Genomic DNA, 19,909 nt, shown 5'->3' with positions numbered 1-19,909 from the left:
GGTTAATTGCCTTGCTCAAGAACACTTCAACACGCTGCCCGGGAGGAGCAGGAATCAAACTGGGAACCTTCCGACTACCAGGTGCGGCCGCACTACCTCCTGAGCCACTAAGTATCTGGACTGATCCCAGCTATATATGGACTGATCCAAATCAGTATGACGACAACAAGCATTATTATAGTGATGTAGTGTAATCAATAGGGCTGACCCCTATTAATCGATTAGTCGACTAATCGGTCGAAAGGAGCCGTAGTCGACTGGCCAACCTCTTAGTCGAATATATAAAAATAATAATAATAATAATATTTTTATTTTTTTATTTATTTTTTTATCATTTTTTCCAAAAGAAAAGAGGCCTAGAAGCGTGGCTAGCGCTAATGGCACGCATACCAGAGGCTAACTGCCTACGAAAACAGGCACAGAGTCACTGAAAGAGGATTTCACCCATCTAATGAACACACTAGACTAGACAAATCAAGATGTATCCATCAGTGGACCAATTGCATGCTTTTGCAGAGAACAAGAAGCCTTCAGTCGACTCCTTCAGACATTAAGCACCCCCCACAGCCCAAATGGAATGATAAAAAAATAAATTAAAAATAAAGGTTTTAAAATGTTATATATGTATATATTTTTTTAAGTCGACCAATAGTCGACTAACGGCACATTTTGGCCAATCCTAGTCGACCATCCAAATCCTTAGTCGGGGACAGCCCTAGTAATCATCAATAGAATGCCTTTGCAACAAGAAGGTTCAGGACAGCAGTGCCGGCAGCGTAAAGGCCAGGGGAACGAAGAGAGAGCAGGTGAAACGTGGGCCTAGATCAGCGGTTCTCAAACTACGTGTCGTGACCCAAAGTGGGGTCATGGGTAGGTGACAGCGCATTGGCAAGTTCTTTTTTTTTATGTTCTGGCAACATATTTTGGCTAAATATGCCTCGTTTTATAAATGTGTATTGATAACATAGTGCTGTAATAAAATGTTCTAATAAATATGCATGATCAAGTTCAACAACGTGTGCTTTTATTGTGATATTCCTTAATACCACGTTGAAATTACGCGATACATTAAGTGTGGGGTCGCCAAAAAGAAATCCTAAATAAAATGGGGTTGTGGTATAAAACAGTTTGAGAACCCCTGGCCTAGATATTTAACTGAGCCTGGAGGTCAGTAGCTCTGCCAGGACACGGGTCTCATGGGTGTCCTGTTCAAGTAACAATGCGAGTCAGTGCCAAGAGCACGGCGACGAGAGGACCGGCCCCAGACAACATATTAAATCACATCCTAATTACAGACCCCAGGTCAGTCCTTGTGCGTAACGATTGCAGATATCTGTCATTATCCTTAAAGGGAGAAAAGCCACCCTAAAATAGAATTTACATTGTGCTTCAATGATCTGTAACAGTCAAGTCGATATCTGTAAACAGAGAGGGAGCATGTCTATGTTCCCCGGGTCCTATGTTCCCCGGGTCCTATGTTCCCCGGGTTCTATGTTCCCCGCTTTGATTGATTGATAGATTGAAAATTTTAGACCACCAGCCCTGATTCCAAACTCTAACCTTAACCAGTTCGAACGAGGGCCTAAGCTTAACCGTTCGAAACAAGGCGGACATTAATAATTAATAAAATAATAAAAATTTATAAAATGTTGAATGTATTAATCAATCAAAGCGGGGAACCCGGGGAACATAGGACCCGGGGAACATAGGGATGATCCCAACAGGGACGACTGTCTCCCTATAAGAAGATGGAAATCAGAGCATCAAGACAAGGAATTTGTGATTTCTTTTTGGAGTTGGTCCTTTGGATTTTTGTTTGAGCTATTCCATCCAAATGGAATCATTTCAATGATAAGTAGGGCAATATATACAGCTCTGAATCAGGAAATGTACCCATTATCTCAGTAAAATTACCATGGCTACTGTCAGTGCCCTGGGGAGCCGTTCCACTGTCCACTGTCTACACAGAGAGGCTCCAGGATCAGACTCTTAAAATGACATTAGCACTATAATCTGGTCTCTCTGCTTTTCAGCTTAAAGGAAATTTGGGAAATCAGACGAGTCAGACGAGAAGATTGTTCAGATTGTTCAGTTTTAACTCTGTGTGTCCAGTAGCCCCAGAGAGAGAGGTCCAGGTGCATGCTAGCCTAGCTTAGCACAAGGAGGCAGTAGGGAGCAGCTAGTCTAGCTTAACGCAAGGACTGGAAGCAGTAGGGAGCAGCTAGTCTAGCTTAACGCAAGGAGGTAGTAGGGAGCAGCTAGCCTAGCTTAGTTTAGCACAAGGACTGGAAGCAGTAGTGAGCAGCTAGCCTATCTTAGCTTAGCACAAGGACTGGAAGCAGTAGGGAGCAGCTAGCCTAGCTTAGCACAAGGAGGTAGTAGGGAGCAGCTAGCCTATCTTAGCTTAGCACAAGGACTGGAAGCAGTAGGGAGCAGCTAGTCTAGCTTAGCACAAGGAGGTAGTAGGGAGCAGCTAGCCTATCTTAGCTTAGCACAAGGACTGGAAGCAGTAGGGAGCAGCTAGCCTAGCTTAGTTTAGCACAAGGACTGGAAGCAGTAGGGAGCAGCTAGCCTATCTTAGCTTAGCACAAGGACTGGAAGCAGTAGGGAGCAGCTAGCCTATCTTAGCTTAACACAAGGACTGGAAGCAGTAGGGAGCAGCCAGCCTAGCTTAGCTTAGCACAAGGACTGGAAGCAGTAGGGAGCAGCTAGTCTAGCTTAACACAAGGACTGGAAGCAGTAGGGAGCAGCTAGCCTAGCTTAGCACAAGGCCTGGAAGCAGTAGGGAGCAGCTAGCCTAGCTTAGCACAAGGCCTGGAAGCAGTAGGGAGCAGCTAGCCTAGCTCCTTCAAAAGTGAAGTAATAGGCCTACACTACAACTCCAAAACTGACGTACAGCAATGAAATTGGAAATGAAATTGATATCAATTTTCCCGTCTGACTCAATTGAAACTGAGCTGTGCAGTATTACAGAAATAACACGTGTGAATTCTATTTTAGGGTGGATTTTCCCCTGTAACCAGCAACACCAGCAGAACGCCAGAGAGGTTAATGAGTTATTGGAGAAAGAGGAAACACTTGAACACAAGCGCAGAGGCGTGATTGATGGCACTGTATTACAGTGTCACACGGCACACAGGAATATCATCGCCGGGCCGTGTGTCTCTCTCATGACGCTCATTCACATTAACAACGGCAAACAAAACAGAGCCTGTAATGTATTGCACTACACAGTATATAATCATCACGCAGTATATCTTCTTGCATGATGATGGTGGAGAACACAAAGTACACAACAAGTTCTCACCACGCTGCTTTCATTCTTTTTTATGTATCTATTTAGTTTTGTTTCTTTTCTACCATTTTATACACACGTTCTTTTGTGTTTGATCTGTAGATGGAAGCGGCTCTATTTGCATTTGGGTTTATCTTTCTTAACCCATTGTGAATCAGAATAGGTTCACAAAGCAGGATAAGCAAGTTAGCCATGTATTACTTTGAAAAAGATTCAGGAATGTGATTCATATCTAGGAATAATGGGTATAGAAATGTTACACTTTTATGGAATCGATCGAATTGCTTCAATGCTATCGAGTGTCGTAAAATGCTGTGGTGTGGAAATTTGGTCGATACCAAACTTCGATACCTGAGTGGTTAATCTCATATCAGTGTCAATGAGCCAATAAGCCTGTTTGTTCCAAGATATAACGTTTCTTCTGCTCAACCACAATCTGAAATCATCCTAAATGTAACAAAGCCTCTGATTGGCTCACACCGCACATGCAACGTACATACTGTAACTCAGCAAAGTGAGGTATCGAAAAAAGTATAGTTTTTGGTATCAGTATCAAGTCCCAGGTATCACTATATTGTTATATCAGTGTCATGGTTCCTGCCGGGCAGTGCTTCCTCCCTCTCTCTCTCTCTTTCCCCCTCTCCCGCTCTCATTATGTTCAGGTGTGGTCTCCAGCGTGGCAGCTGATCTGACATCTGTGGGCCAATTACGTCGGGGATATAATCCCGCCCCAGATGTCAAGAGGCTGCCAGATCGTAACTTCGTATTTACCAGTTAGTCGTATTATTATGCTCGTGTTCCAGACTTTGATACTCTAGTTTTCTGTACTCTGATGCCCTCTTGTTCTCTACCTGGACCCCTGTTCTTTGACCGTGTCTCACCCTGTTCTCTCGTCCTTTTCCCGCAGCCTGCCTGGCATGTCACTCTGAACTCTGGCTCTCAAACAAGGACCTGCTCTGACTCTAGCCTGCCTGGCGATTCTCTGTGCTCTACTCCGTCTTGACCCCTGCCTGGCTGACTATCCTGTACCCGCTCTGACCCCCGCCTGTCTGACTCTTTTGCCCCCGCGCACACCCCGGACTGTACGAGCGCCTTCCCCGTGTATCGACCTCTGCCCCTGGACACTGACCATTCTCCATTAAATATACCCATGTTGGGTTTTTACAAGATCTGTCTCTGTCTGCATATTAAGTTCAGTACTATACCGTGACAATCAGAGATTATTCTTGAAAGGCTATCTGGCTAACTGCATAATCCTGCTATGTGATATGCCTCTGTTCTACTCCAGTGTAAACAAACATCAAATACATGTCAAAACCCCTATTTACCCAAAGAGCTCAGTGAGCCAACCAGAGAATGAAAGTGTACACACCTCCATTCTTATCCCTCAGTGTTGGTGTTGGTCCTACCCATTTGTAAACATTTGGATCGCGGATTGGTGTTACGGTGGGTAGGTGACGTGTTGAACCCAAGTGCAGGACAGAACGGGTAGACAGGAGGCAGATGTTGATTCTCAAACCAAAAGGCTGTTCATTTATTGAACTGAGACAATAAGGCGTTCACGCCGACAATGACGCATAAAGAAAAAGAAAGACTAATCTCGTCTCTGAAAAACAGGGAAAATAAAACGGAAACAATACTGTCTCCAAAACGAAATATCGAAATAATATATATTATCACGAAAAATACTATAACTGAGCTAAACGTCATAACAGGGAAAGCAAGGGGGAGAAAACACTGTCTCCAAAACGAGGCACAAAACCAAAGACGTCAGATGACGGTGCTACATATAAGCACATAAGCAAGACACGGTAATAATAACAACGGCAACTTATCCTCCAAGACGGGAGCGATAAGCGTATCTTCAGGCTAGTAATGCAAAACACGGTAATGTTCAGTGAACGACTGACAATCTGAATAGGAAACAAGGAGGACAATTTAGGGCTGCAACTAACGATTATTTTGGTAGTCGACTAATCTGTTGATAATTTTTTCGATTAGTCGACTAATCTAACGATTATTTCTGTCACACCCTCCATCTCTGCTTCCTGTGGGCGCGGCTCCTTTTCCGGGCTCTTAGCAGACTTCTTAGCTTAACATAACAGACCGACAGTAAGTTTGGGGGAACTAACGGGATAACTGGGGTTGCAACAAAAGTGCACCTAGGGCTAAAAACACAATGAAATAAATAATAATAATAATAATAATAATAATAATAATAATAATAATAATAATAATAATAATAATAATAATAATAATAATAATAATAATAATAATAATAATAATAATAATAATAATTAATATATCCTTCTTAGCAGACTTCTTAGCTTAACATCCCAGGGAACTAATGGGATAACTGGGGATGTTGTTTGCTCCTGACAAGTCTCAAAGTCTGGGGTGATGGTAGACAAAGTAGGGCTGTTCTGGCTCTGCTAGTTTATTTTCGATCTTTTGGCGCTTTTTTGGTGGACAAACCACCGCACATGTGCACTGTGACTTGTGACTGGAGTCTAGTTCTGCTAGCACACATAGCCTACTGTGTACAGACGGTTTCAAAATGTATTTTAAATTAGAAAGCAAACAAAATAAATGGACAAGAGAAAAAGAAATCTGAATTTGGTCAGTATTGTCATTTGGACAAGCAAAGCCATTACTTTAAGTTGCAGGCAAGAAAGACAAGTCTGTCCACTGTCTCTGGTTTTAAAACTGCCCTGTTGCAGGTCACAAAAAAGTTATAAAAAAAAAAAAAAAAAAAAAAAAAAAAAAACGTTTTTTTTTTATTCCGATATTCGATATCGATTATTAAAATATATCGCGATATTTATCGTTATCGTTATATCGCCCAGCCCTAAGACAAAGCAACTCTGAGGTCATGCTCAATGTCCAATCTGTTCCTCTGCTTTGTCTTCAGCTGGACGGTGGACCAGAGCTGAGAAGCCACTTTCACAAAGATAGGTAGTGCAAAATTATTATTATTATTTTTTTAATTTAAATTATAATATATATTTTTTTAAATACTAATTTATTTATATTTTTTTGACACATCAACGCAACAATTCTGCGTCGACAAGTTTTTATGATCGACGTCGTCGATTATGTCGACTAATCGTTGCAGCCCTAGAGGACATATAAAGCAGAGTAAACTATACACACCAGGTACCAATCAGGGCAGAAAGACAGGTAATTACCACTGGGCAACGCCAGGGCTTTTGCTCCCAGGTGAGAGCAAAACCCCAAACGTTACAGATTGGGGCCTTTAAAGAACAACTTGAAGCATTTCCCTCGCTAATGGACTAAGAATAAGAACGAAGTCACTTGTGATTAAGTGGTTTATTTACTCATCTGTGTTCTTCTTCTAATGGTAAACAACACCCTACACTGTGAACTGAAAGTGCAATAATGTGAATGTTACTCACTCGTGTTACTCACTATATATCTTCTACCACGTGACAATAAATCCTCTTGAATATTGAATCTCTTGAATCATAACTTGTGAATATTAACAGAGATGTATATACGGTTCTCATTTTAATAACAGCAGGGATACTAGCACCGGAGCTTCTGTATTGAATTTTGCAAAAAAATAAATAAGAAATTACCACTGTACTTCCCTCTCCCGGCGAGAAGTAATCAAACCCTCTTTCCTACAATTAAGGGTAGAGACATTTATAGTTACTGCTGGTGATTGAGCATTAGGTAGAGACAACATTCCTTCACGTCCCCCTATTGTCTTCACATCTCCGTCTCGGCATTGTATCTTTCCACAAGTCATCTCGATGCAGAGATCAACAGTTGTTATACAACGCTTATGATGGTACAGAATGCAACCCTGTCCCCATACTGCCCCCCCCCCTTTTCTCTCTCTCTCCTAAACCCACCCTTAGAGAAAAGTACAAAGCGTCCCTTGTGTGGGAGCACAGAGACCTGAGTGATACTGCTTTATATCATCATGGTGTGTTCTCCCCCTGTCACACACAAGACACACAAAGACACACACACACGGATGGACAGCCGTCCAGCCGGCCAAGGCGGCTTGTTCAGCCCACTGACCTTCAGCTGGGCCTCTAGGTCCTTGGCATGACGCACAAACAACACGCTGTACAGCAGACCCCACACAGCCCCGACGTGGACACTGTGCCTCTCTGCACACGCTAAAGAAACACAGATGCAACATAGTGGCAAAGCACAATAGATGAATAGAATTAGGGGGCGGGCGGTGCGGCCTAAGATTTATATCACGGTATGTTTAGACATTTAGACGCCGGTGACAGTATATATCACGGTATACTTGTGTTTCTTGTTGTCACGTACGTGGGTTGTTCATTATCATTATTGCCATATATTTTAACACCATGTAACATCAGGGTAATATATTATTTGTGTTGTCTGTTATGTGTGGTGTTGTGTCATCTCCTAATTGCCTGTTTCTATTCACAGATGCCACTCATCTCCCTGATTGGATTGGTTGCATCTGATTGGTGCACCTTCGAACCGGCAGTGGAGATGGGTGGTTAATAGAGTGGAGATGACACACATCAGGGCGCCTCACTCTGTCAGTTGCCACTGATCAGAGTTTCGTGAGGTTGCCATTGCTTGCCACTGTGGTGGAATTGATACTGTGCTTGTCTACTGCTTCGTGTGGATTAAAGTACTAGTACATGTATGTAGATATTGTTGGCCTCTGCGCTACTCCTCCATGGGAGTAAGTATTCTCTTGTTGGCTGTAGGCCTAGTTCCACTGAGAGTGGAACTGTACCTTTGGTACTTTTGATTTAGTTCTCCTATACCTCGCTTTGTCTGTTCTCCAATTACCTTTTTCCCTATTTGTTTATATGTTTGTGGGTTGTTTTTTCCCTTTGTTGCCTATAAATATCAGTGGAGGTTTAAAGCCCTACCCTGTACAATAAATATAATTTACTATTTGGATCAACGTCTTGTGTTCACTTTATTACCTGCTCGGGACCTTGCTTAAAGCACTACTGGACGGGCTGGTTTTCACATACAGCCCGCTCCAGCTTATATTATATATTGTCTTGTGACATTGCTATGTGACACTTGTGATAATAATAAAGACATTCTGGGATGGTAACAATTTATTTTGCGTGTGTGACACACACACACACACACACAAGGGAGAGAGGGGGAATGGCTTATATTAAAGCGGACTTAATGATTTTATAATATTTCAGCTAATATTTTATATTTATTATCGTCAACAATCCAGTTCGTTTTTATAGAGTAACGTGTGGCTATTTAAAATCATTGAACGTACAGAGAGAGAAAGAGAGAGACAGAGGGAGAGAGAGAGAAAGAGAGACAGGTGGAGAGAGAGAGAGACAGAGGGAGAGAGAAAGAGAGACAGAGGGGGAGAGAGAGAAAGAGAGACAGATGGAGAGAGAGAAAGAGAGAGACAGAGGGAGAGAGAGAAAGAGAGACAGATGGAGAGAGAGACAGAGGGAGAGAGAAATTGATAGACAGAGAGACAGAGGGAGAGAGAGACAGAGGGAGAGAGAGAGACAGAGGGAGAAAGAGAGAGAAATATAGACATAAAGAGAGAGACAGAGGGAGAAAGAGAGAGAGAGAGACATAAAGAGAGAGATAGAGGGAGAAAGAGAGAGAGAGAGATAGAGAGAGAGGGGGGGGGCAGGAGAGACAGAGGGAGAGAGAACGAGAGAGAGGGGGGGAGAGACAGAGGGAGAGAGTGAACGAGAGAGACAGATGGAGAGAGAGACAGGGGGAGAGAGACAGAGGGAGAAAAAGAGAGACAGAGAGAGACAGAGGGAGAGAGAGAAAGAGAGAGACAGAGGAAGAGAGAGACAGAAAGAGACAGAGAGAGACAGAGGGAGAGACAGAGGGAGAGACAGCGGGAGAGACAGCGGGAGAGAGAGAGAGAGAGAGAGAGAGAGAGAGAGAGAGAGAGAGAGAGAGAGAGAGAGAGATGGAGAGAGAGACAGAGGGAGACAGAGGGAGACAGATGGAGAGAGAGAAAGAGAGACAGAGGGAGGGAGAAACAGAGAGAGACAGAGAGACAGACAGAGGGAGAGAGAAAGAGCGAGACAGACGGAGAGAGAGAAAGAGAGAGACAGAGGGAGAGACAGAGGGAGAGAGAAAAAGAGAGAGACAGAGGGAGACAGAGAAAGAGAGAGAGAGAGAGAAAGAGGGAGACAGAGAAAGAGAGAGAGAGAGAGAGAGAGAGAGAGAGAGAGAGAGAGAGAGAGAGAGAGAGAGACAGGCTCAGCAGCCCCTCCCATTCCTCACTGTAAATGTGAAAAAGTATTTTTACATTCAAAGAGCCTAAAAGTAGCCTTTTACCGGTACATCCGGTACAGTCAGATCACTACCTTGGCACGGATTCCTACCATTATAAAGCCCACCCCTACATACAGTTACGGTACACAAAAACCATGGTACCTCGGTTTTGAAGTCATGGTTCACGGTTCATTTCGGTACAGTGGGGGAAGGTTTGCAGAACGTGGCTTTCCATGTTCCACTCGGGGGTGACGACGTAGTGTGCAGTTAAGTAGGGCTGTCAACAAATATTCTATATTAAAATTAATAATCGATTTGGAGTTTTTAATTAAGTTCTGCACGCACAAACACATTAAAGTAGTTAAAGTAACGTTGCATTCGGACGTTCATGCATTCAGTACGAACCGAAGGTCCCGTACTGAAACGGTTCGGTTCGGTACGAATATGTGTACCGTTACACCCCTACTAAGCTCTGTGGTGTTGTTACCTGTTGATATGTCTTATATCATAATATACCAACCATTAAAGGCCAACTTGCAGGTTAAACCCTACTCTTCAATTATGGGTAGTTTACATCATTGGTATCTAATTTCATTATTTATTTTTTTCCATTTGACGCCGGAAATGCCACTCAGAAAGGGTTAAAAAGGTCCACGCACGAATAACATGCACGAGCAAATCAAAAAGCTTATCAGACGCTAGCACGGCTGTGACGTCACTCCAGGTAACTTTCCCTACTTCTGATCCACAATGGAGTTTGACGAGTGCAGAAAGCTATTTCCTTGATCCAAATGGACGCCTTACAAGACGCAAATGGGTTTAATCGTCTGAGACTTTGATGGACCAGCTACAACTGGTTGAAACAAGGTAGTTATAAGTTTTTTTTTTTTTTTAAACTTTGACCAGTCAGCTGGTTCTTTTAGCGTTTATCGCTTTTTCATCGCATTCATACTTGGTCAAGTTCGACCGACAGAAGCAGGCTGAAAGGGTTCAGATGGGGGGGGAAGACACTCTGGGAAAGGCACGGCTGCCGTCCGGGATTCGAACGCGCTCAGCCCCAGATCCGTGACGAGCACGGTTGTCCACGGCGCTGAAATAGCACTCGCGGTACGTGGTGAGCTACTGGAGCTCCCCAGTTATAAGGTTTTTAATGTCGTAAAAAAAGAACTACATGTACCACTAGGCAGCCTGTTGTTCAGTACAGCAGCGCTACTGGTCTGTGGGCTGTCGCCTTATCCCCGGGTCATAGTATCAAGCTGGCTATATGGCTCTGGCTAACGTTACCCCGCTAACGTTAGCATTATGTCTACTGTCGTGCATGTAAAAGGGGTTAGGGAACGAGTAAAATGTGCAGGTCCTCTTCTCAGACCTGTGGGGCAAAGCACTGCACACGCATCATGCCGGCTAGCAAGCTACACGTTGCGGCATGTTGATACGATAGTAGCCCCCTCGGATAGCACTCGGTGCATCACAGTCACAAAAGGGGCTACCACGATAGCTATTAGCTAACTAACGTTAACGTTACAAGCTCAAACACCTTATAACTACTACTATTGTCGTGTCCATAAGTTCCCTGGCAGAATACTTGTGAGGACAAAGGTATACAAAGAGGAGAGAACCATTTTAAATCGGGCCATGTTAGGAGTTTCGAGAATGCTGGCTACCAAGCTAGCTAACTTAGCCACTAACGTTATAAACTATACACAATATGTACAACGACACAATGATTTACATTGATTTACAAAACTGGGTCAATTTCAATTTTGGGTCAATACTGGGTCAATTTTTCCCCCTCTTCATGAAAGTCAGCGTTGGCCTAGTCACATTGTTTATTGAACAAAAATACAACCTGCAAGTTGGCCTTTAAGTCACTCAAGAAGCCAGGCCCCAATGGAGCATAATTCAAATGACCCCAGGAGTGTAGGGCTGTAACAATCTGTTGAGATCATGAGCATTATGGGTACAACTCCTATCAACATATATTGTTAAGCCTCCCTATACATGTGATGATGTTTAGCTGCGACCTATACATGTGATGATGTTTAGCTGCGACCTATACATGTGATGATGTTTAGCTGCGACCAGTCGGTCGGTTGGTCGGTTGGTTGGTTCATCCACAGAAATGTCCCAAGCTGCCACAAGTTTCACCCTAGAAGGCTCAAATTTGGCATGGAGGTCAAGTGTAATTGTGTGTGTGTGTGTGTGTGTGTGTGTGTGTGTGTGTGCGTGCGTGCGCAGGGGGCGAAATTAAAGCCCGCCGCCCGCCAGGGGCGCTCAGTTTTTACCTTTGGCGCTTGCCACTGAGAGCCCTGCCCGCCGTGTGGCGTGTGGACGTGTAGTTCATAACGATACTCTTATTTTGAAAATCTGTGCGGGTCTCATTTCCGGCCCAAGCGCAGCTAGAGTCATAATATCGATGGCTCCGGCAGTTAGCAGCATTCGGTTCGTATGATATTCTTATTTTGAAAAAAAACGTGGCAACGAGTCATATCCGCCCAGCCGGATCAACACAGAGCGGCCCGCAGCTCTAGTGCCACTGCTAACGTTAAGCTATCAGAATGGTAGCAGCTCGCCGGCAGCATCTAGTGCTAACGTTAAGCTCTCAGAATGGTAGCAGCTCGCCCGCAGCTCTAGTGCTAACGTTAAGCTCTCAGAATGGTAGCAGTCTGCTCTAGTCTAGATCGGACCTCCATGAGCTGCATAATACCTCCGTTCCCTCGTTAGCTAGCTCGCGTTAGCTAGCTCACTTAGATCGATCTGTCCCAGTAAACTAAATTGTCTTAACGTTATCTACCGGGCTAGCAGTAGCTACAGATAGCTCCTGATATCAATGTCTTATAACATTGATTGAATGCGTATTCTAGCTGAGGGCATGTTGAATGTGATTTGACAAAATAACCGTAACGTTAAAAAATAGGGTCCAGCTGCATCGTCGGAGAATCCTTGCATGCTGAATGTAGGGTCTAGCTGAATATAGGGTCTAGCTGCAGGGCCGGAGATCTGCTTTGCAGATAGCAAGCATTTTGACTTATTGCGTGGTGGACTGGTGGCGATGTCTCGCAGATAATACAACTACAAGTATGATTATATAATATATATTTTATTTAAACATTTTTTTATATAAAATATATATATATATTTTTTTAATCAAAAAAAATTTGGCAGGTAAGAAATATGCTTGGCGGGTAGACTCTTCCCATCTACCCGCCACTGGCCGGTGAGTCAAAAAGTTAATTTCGCTCCCTGTGCGTGCGTGTGCGCACAAAGCTCCAAACATTCGTTCTACAAAAACAAATTAAAGAAATCGGGCAAAACGCGAGGTCAAACGTTCTGTCGTAATGTAATCTCAATGGAAGCTCTGCTCACTGCTTCTGCTTTTAACTCACTATTTAGCTCTGAAATGTACGATATAAGCTAATGTAAAGCTATTAGGGGTGTAACGGTACACAAAAACCACGGTACGGTACGTACCTCGGTTTTGAAGTCACGGTTCGGTACGGGTTTTCGGTACAGTGGGGGAAAGTTTGGCTTTCCATGTTCCACTCAGGGGTGATGTAGTGTGCAGTAACTAATTGTACTTGTAGGGCTGTCAACAAATATTCTATATTGAAATTAATAATCGACTTGTAATTATTTATTTTTTTATTATAATAATTATATTAGATTGTGAAAAAAACAGCCCCCGGTGGGCGGTTGTTAGTGGTTAACATACCGTTGTATTCGTTCGGTACACACAGCCGTTCGGTACGGTACGGTACACACTGAAACGGTTCGGTTCGGTACAGATACGTGTACCTTTACACCCCTAAAAGCTATTGAATAATTTTACTAAGTACCTTAGGAGCTCCACAGAGCAAGTGTTTATGATTATTATGCTAATTTAACCATGTTGATGGGAGTCAGATGACGTGTGCAACGTTAGTCCACTCTGCGACCCAAGATTTTGAAAGTTAAGAGTTTAAGGGCTTAGAACATGCTGATGGATTAAGCGTGTGATGGCCATTCCCAGGCTCAATTATGTCCCATAAGTTGTTGCAGCAATTATTGGATTGATACCATTTGTTACACAGATCTGGTGCAAAATTTAAAAAAATTTGACCACTCAAGAATTGATAAAAGTCATAATCCTTGGTCTAAAATCTAAATCCCTCCACAATACCACATTGAGACACCAAGACCTTGAGGAACGCTACAGAAAATTCATACCTGTGATTTGGTATCAACAACCTTTGACATTTTGAGATTTCTTTTTTTTTTATACATTTTTTCACCCCCCTTTTTCCGTATTTTTCTCCCATCCCAATTTAGTCGTTATGCCAATTCCCTTCCTGGTCGTTGCGCGCATTTCCCCCCCACTTGCCGGCCTAGGGAGGGTTGAAGACTATCACATGTCTCCTCCGATACATGTGGAGTCAGCCAACCGCTTCTTTTCACCTGACAGCGAGGACTCTCACTGGGGGAGTGTAACGCGTCGGAGGATCACACTACCTCCCTGAGATCCCTTCCCTGCTGAGCAGGCGCCCCAACCGACCAGTAGGAGTTGCTGTTTACAACGACCAGGATACACCGGCTTCCCACCCGCTAACACTGCCAATTGTGTTAGTAGAGACGACTGACCAAGCCGGAGGTACCGCTGACAGCTGGATTCGATCCCAGTGTCTCTGCGGTGGTAGGCGAGCGATTAGTCCGCTGCACTACCCAGCCGCACCTGCATTTTGAGATTTCTGTAAGAATTGCATTTTTCAGCAATTGGATGGCGAGCACTTCTGTTCTGGAAGTTGCTCAGAAATCCCCCCTCATGGTCAAGTCATGGACAACTTTGACTGCAGTTATGACTTAACCCTTTCATTACCACACTTAGGTTAACCTTTCACTACCACACTACAGAAGGTTAACCTTTCACTACCACACTACAGAAGGTTAACCTTTCACTACCACACTACAGACGGTTAACCATGGTAGTGTGGTAGTGAAAGGGTTAACCTTCTGTAGTGTGGTTGTGAAAGGGTTAACCATTTATCGTGTAGCAGTGAAAGGGTTTACCTTCTGTATTGTCGCAGTGAAAGGGTTAACCATTTGGTAGTGTGGTAGTGAAAGGGTTAATCGGCTACGTCTTTAATTGTCTGCTTGCATAGTGTAGACATTTCTTCCGTATCAAAAGTCTACGAACGCTACGCAAAGTAGGCGACATGTTGTTTGTACAATTTGGAAATGTACAAACACAAACCATTGTTTTAATCTGTGATAACGCTATGGTGGCGTTAGAATTCCAACGCAACTAACATTTATTTCCCTGGCTCGCTCGCTCTCACTCACTCACTCACTCACTCACTCACTCACTCACTCACTCACTCACTCACTCACTCACTCACTCACTCACTCACTCACTCACTCACTCACTCACTCACTCACTCACTCACTCACTCACTCACTCACTCACTCACTCACTCACTCACTCACTCACTCACTCACTCACTCACTCACTCACTCACTCACTCACTCACTCACTCACTCACTCACTCACTCACTCACTCACTCACTCACTCACTCACTCACTCACTCACTCACTCACTCACTCACTCACTCACTCACTCACTCACTCACTCACTCACTCACTCACTCACTCACTCACTCACTCACTCACTCACTCACTCACTCACTCACTCACTCACTCACTCACTCACTCACTCACTCACTCACTCACTCACTCACTCACTCACTCACTCACTCACTCACTCACTCACTCACTCACTCACTCACTCACTCACTCACTCACACACACACACACACACACACACACACACACACACACACACACACACACACACACACACACACACACACACACACACACACACACACACACACACACACACACACACACACACACACACACACACACACACACACACACACACACACACACACACACACACACACACACACACACACACACACACACACACACACACACACACACACACACACACACACACACACACACACACACACACACACACACACACACACACACACACACACACACACACACACACACACACACACACACACACACACACACACACACACACAACACACACACACACACACACACACACACACACACACACACACACATCGCATCGCAAGGTAAACACACGCCTCAACCAGGAGACTTCTGTTTGAGTGAGCGTTCTGTTTCAGTGTCGAGACGAGCACTTTCAGTACGTTACTTGGTAACCAAATAAAAATAAAAGGGAATTATTTTCACAGGACATTATGACCGGAGAGATTTAAATATGTGGGACTTCAACACACAGGTAGAGTGGCTCATACTGAACAAACAGGACACTTACTTAGCCAAATGATCTACAGCATAGGTGTCAAACTCACGGCCCGCGGGCCAAATCCGGCCCGCCACGTCATTTGATGTGGCCCCCCAAGAGCTCAGGTAAAAAAAAAAAAATCTTTTTTTTTTTTTACATATATTGGGTTAAAAAATAGCAGTGTTAAAATAATTGTGGGTTAATGCGTTAATAAAGCTTTAACTTTGACAGCCTTAGTTATTACACATTCTTACACATACATGTATGTTGAACATCTGAGGTAACAAAGGAAAAAAGCCAAAAGCACTTACTCCTCAGACATTCTTTGACAATTTTACAGCCCAAAATACAAAAAAGATCCAGGCGGAATAGGTAACAAAGGGTTGAAGAAATATTGTCTGAACTGTCAGATGCAAACTGGCTGTGTGACATAACCGAGCATCTCGCTCAATTGAATAAGAATCTGTAGGGACGCAAACAAGTCCCACCCAAAACTTGACCAATATAGTTGTGAACTGAGACAACCCTTATTTTGTTATTTTTGAGTACAGTTACAGCTGTGTGTTCATGCAGACACATAATAGCAATTTCATTACGAATTGAAAATGGGGGACCCTGATGTAAACAAGTCGAAAGTCTTTCTCTGGTCTGCATCCCCTTAACAATTGTGTGTATTGAGCTGTACTGTACTGTACCCATTCTGCAATCTGTTAATTAAAGTTAATTAAACTATCTTCCATTAGTTGGATGTATGGCCTCTGCAAGGTTGTGTGCAGCCATTTGTTTTTGTAACATCTGCTACATCTGTCCCACGTGTTCTTTGCAGCTCACAGTTGTTAGTTCTGCCCCTCTTGACTGTGACAAAAAGGTTTTGAACAAACTTAATGTCATAGCTTGTATTTGATGATATTCTTCTTTGTTATTTACTTGAATGGTTTGATCATTGATTGGTGGAGTAATATGGGGTTCTGATAAACTAAAATTATTTGTTAAAATAACATAAGCTAACATATATTTTTACATTTATGCAAATGAATATGCAATATGTATAACTTGAATAAGTAATAAATACAGAAACACCATGTTTAACAATATGTAAATGTGTAGCTACATTTATTTTACATTACATTAACATTTATACGGTCTTTGGCCTTTTGAGGGCAACCATAATGCTGATGTGGCCCTCTGTGAAAATGAGTTTGACACCCCTGATCTACACACAGTAATAATAATAATAGTAATAGTAGTAGTAATAATAATAATAATAATAATAATAATAATAATAATAATAATAATAATAATAATAATAATAATAATAATAATAATAATAATAATAATAATAATAAATGTAATAATAATAATAATAATAATAATAATAATAATAATAATAATAATAATAATAATAATAATAATAATAATAATAAATAAAACAAATCATGCAAATCCTGAATTGAGCTCCGAATGCCAATATATCGAACAAATTCCGGAACAAATCCCGGAAAAAAAATTCCGAACTAATTCTGAACCATTCGAACGTTCATGGCCAGCCCTAGTGTGTTCATGCCCCTTGGCTAAAAGGGGGCGTAGCAATGGGAGTAGCCTATCGCAAAAAGGTTGCAGCTATTGTGAACTTGTATTTGTCATGTGTATTTTGTATTGTTGATTTCCAACTTGAGAGACTTTAACAAAGTGTTATGACTCACAGAAACGTCTGTAACCTGTACGTAAAAGTTTAAGTATGTATCCCATTTGCCTAGAATGTAAATTGAGGCTAACCCTGGCCTAAGTCACTAGCTTGACAATCCAGTGTGTTGCGTTGTGGTGTGTGGTGTGTTGTGGTGTGATGTGGTGTGGTGTGGTGTGTTGTGGTGTGGTGTGGTGTGTTGTGGTGTGTGGTGTGTTGTGGTGTGGTGTGTTGTGGTGTGGTGTGTTGTGGTGTGGTGTGGTGTGTTGTGTTGTGGTGTGGTGTGTTGTGGTGTGGTGTGTTGTGTTGTGGTGTGGTGTGGTGTGATGTGTTGTGTTGTGGTGTGGTGTGGTGTGGTGTGTTGTGTTGTGTTGTGGTGTGGTGTGTTGTGGTGTGATGTGGTGTGGTGTGTTGTGGTGTGATGTGGTGTGGTGTGTTGTGTTGTGGTGTGGTGTGGTTGAGGGGGTGTGGTGTGGTTGAGGGGGTGTGGTGTGTTGTGTTGTGGTGTGTTGTGGTGTGATGTGGTGTGATGTGGTGTGGTGTGTTGTGGTGTGGTGTGATGTGTTGTGGTGTGGTTGAGGGGGTGTGGTGTGGTGTGGTGTGATGTGGTGTGGTGTGGTGTGTTGTGGTGTGATGTGTTGTGGTGTGGTTGAGGGGGTGTGGTGTGGTGTGGTGTGATGTGGTGTGTTGTGATATGGTGTGGTGTGGTGTGGTGTGGTTGAGGGGGTGTGATGTGATGTGGTGTGGTTGAGGGGGTGTGGTGTGTTGTGGTGTGGTGTGATGTGGTGTGGTGTGGTTGAGGGGGTGTGGTGTGTTGTGTTGTGGTGTGGTGTGATGTGATGTGGTGTGGTTGAGGGGGTGTGGTGTGTTGTGTTGTGGTGTGATGTGATGTGGTGTGTTGTGGTGTGGTGTGGTTGAGGGGGTGTGGTGTGTTGTGTTGTGGTGTGGTGTGATGTGATGTGGTGTGGTGTGGTTGAGGGGGTGTGGTGTGTTGTGGTGTGGTGTGGTGTGTTGTGGTGTGGTGTGGTGTGTTGTGGCACTGCCCCCTACCTGTTTCCAGAGGAACTTGTCCTCTTGGTTGATCTGCCAGGTGGTGACCAGGTGTATGGTTGATAACACGGCTCCGCTCACCACCGCCGCTCTCATCCTCACAGGCAGCAGTGTGTAGATGATGTATATGAAGAAGACGGACCACCAAATGCCCTCCGAAGCACTCCGAGGGGCCACCATCAGCACCCCAAACACCTGCACGGACACCAGCACCCCGATCACCAGGTAACTGACCATCCACATGTAGTCCTGGTGGAAGCCGTTGCGGTTGCACACCACCATGAGGGCCATGAAGAGGGCCATGGCCACCGACAGCGCCGATGCGTAGGCGACGTGCGGAGGGGCATGGACACAGTGGAAAGTCAGCATCACGCCGCACACAATCACCAGCACCCCCATCAGCATGGTGAGAGAGCTCTGGTTCAGCCTGAAGAAGTAGCGCTGGTACAGGCGCTCCAGCTTACGGGACTGGAACTTCTTGGACTGGAACACCTGCACCACCCGGAGCCAGCAGTCCGCCGCCGTCACCCCTCCCGCCCCGTCGTCGCCCACGTCGCCGCTCCCTCCGTTGCACCCGTCTTTCCTCCCTTTAAGGTCGCCGTCCTCGAAGCCCAGGTCGACGGATTTCAGCCCCACCCCTTCCCCGGGGGCGCCTCCCCTTTTGCCATAGTGGTCCTCCTGCCAGCCGCAGCGGACGCCGAAGTTGCCCCCACCGCCTCCTCCCATGGCCCCGGCCACGCCTCCGCGATGGAGCTGGTGGAGGGGGGCTCCGGAGGGGGGCTCCATGGCGTCCGGGTCCCGCAGGCAACTCATGTAACGTGGGTTGCAGAGGGACGAGCCTCCCTTCCGCTTGGACTTCTTGCCATTGCGCTCCCCCCACGCGGTCTTGCGGTCGTCCACTCTGGCGACTAGGAAGCCGCTGAACCAGGACATTCTGTGTGTGTGGGGGAAACAATGCCGATTGGCTGCTCAGTTACGGTTACAGTTTGAATCCATACGTTCGATCTGTGGGGCGAATGAGCGAACGTGTCCACTTAGACGTATACTTATCCACCAATACCGATACCGGCGGCTGATATTGGATTGATATATACCAGGCAAAATCCAAAAAAAAAAAAACTGATATTACACAAAGCAATGTGGTTTTCAGCATTTTTGACACAAAGAAGCATTTTAGATTTCTGATCCTCTGAAACCCACATAGAGTCAAGTTTGTCTAGTCATAAATCTGTAATAAACATTGTATTTTGGTTAAGCAGCCATTAAGATTTTGAAGGTTTGGAGTTTAAGGACTTAGAACATGAT

At 44.2% G+C, this 19,909-nt stretch overlaps 1 protein-coding gene across 1 annotated transcript in view; it reads right to left on the bottom strand.

The window, feature by feature from the left end:
• The window catches only part of LOC311244379 (adenylate cyclase type 6-like), a gene marked incomplete at its 5' end in the record, with an annotated part of 124,676 nt that extends 105,139 nt beyond the window's left edge, over positions 1 to 19,537 (bottom strand). Inside the window, one exon of the mRNA XM_084333844.1 lies at positions 18,605 to 19,537. Coding sequence (XP_084189970.1) covers positions 18,605 to 19,537 — 933 coding nt within the window. The remainder of the gene's footprint in view (positions 1 to 18,604) is intronic.
• Positions 19,538 to 19,909: the final 372 nt, after the last annotated feature.

Source organism: Notolepis coatsorum (genome assembly GCF_963971535.1).
Source record: "Notolepis coatsorum genome assembly, chromosome: 17".
NCBI classification, from domain to species: domain Eukaryota; kingdom Metazoa; phylum Chordata; class Actinopteri; order Aulopiformes; family Paralepididae; genus Notolepis; species Notolepis coatsorum.
This window is presented reverse-complemented; position numbering and strand designations above follow the sequence as displayed.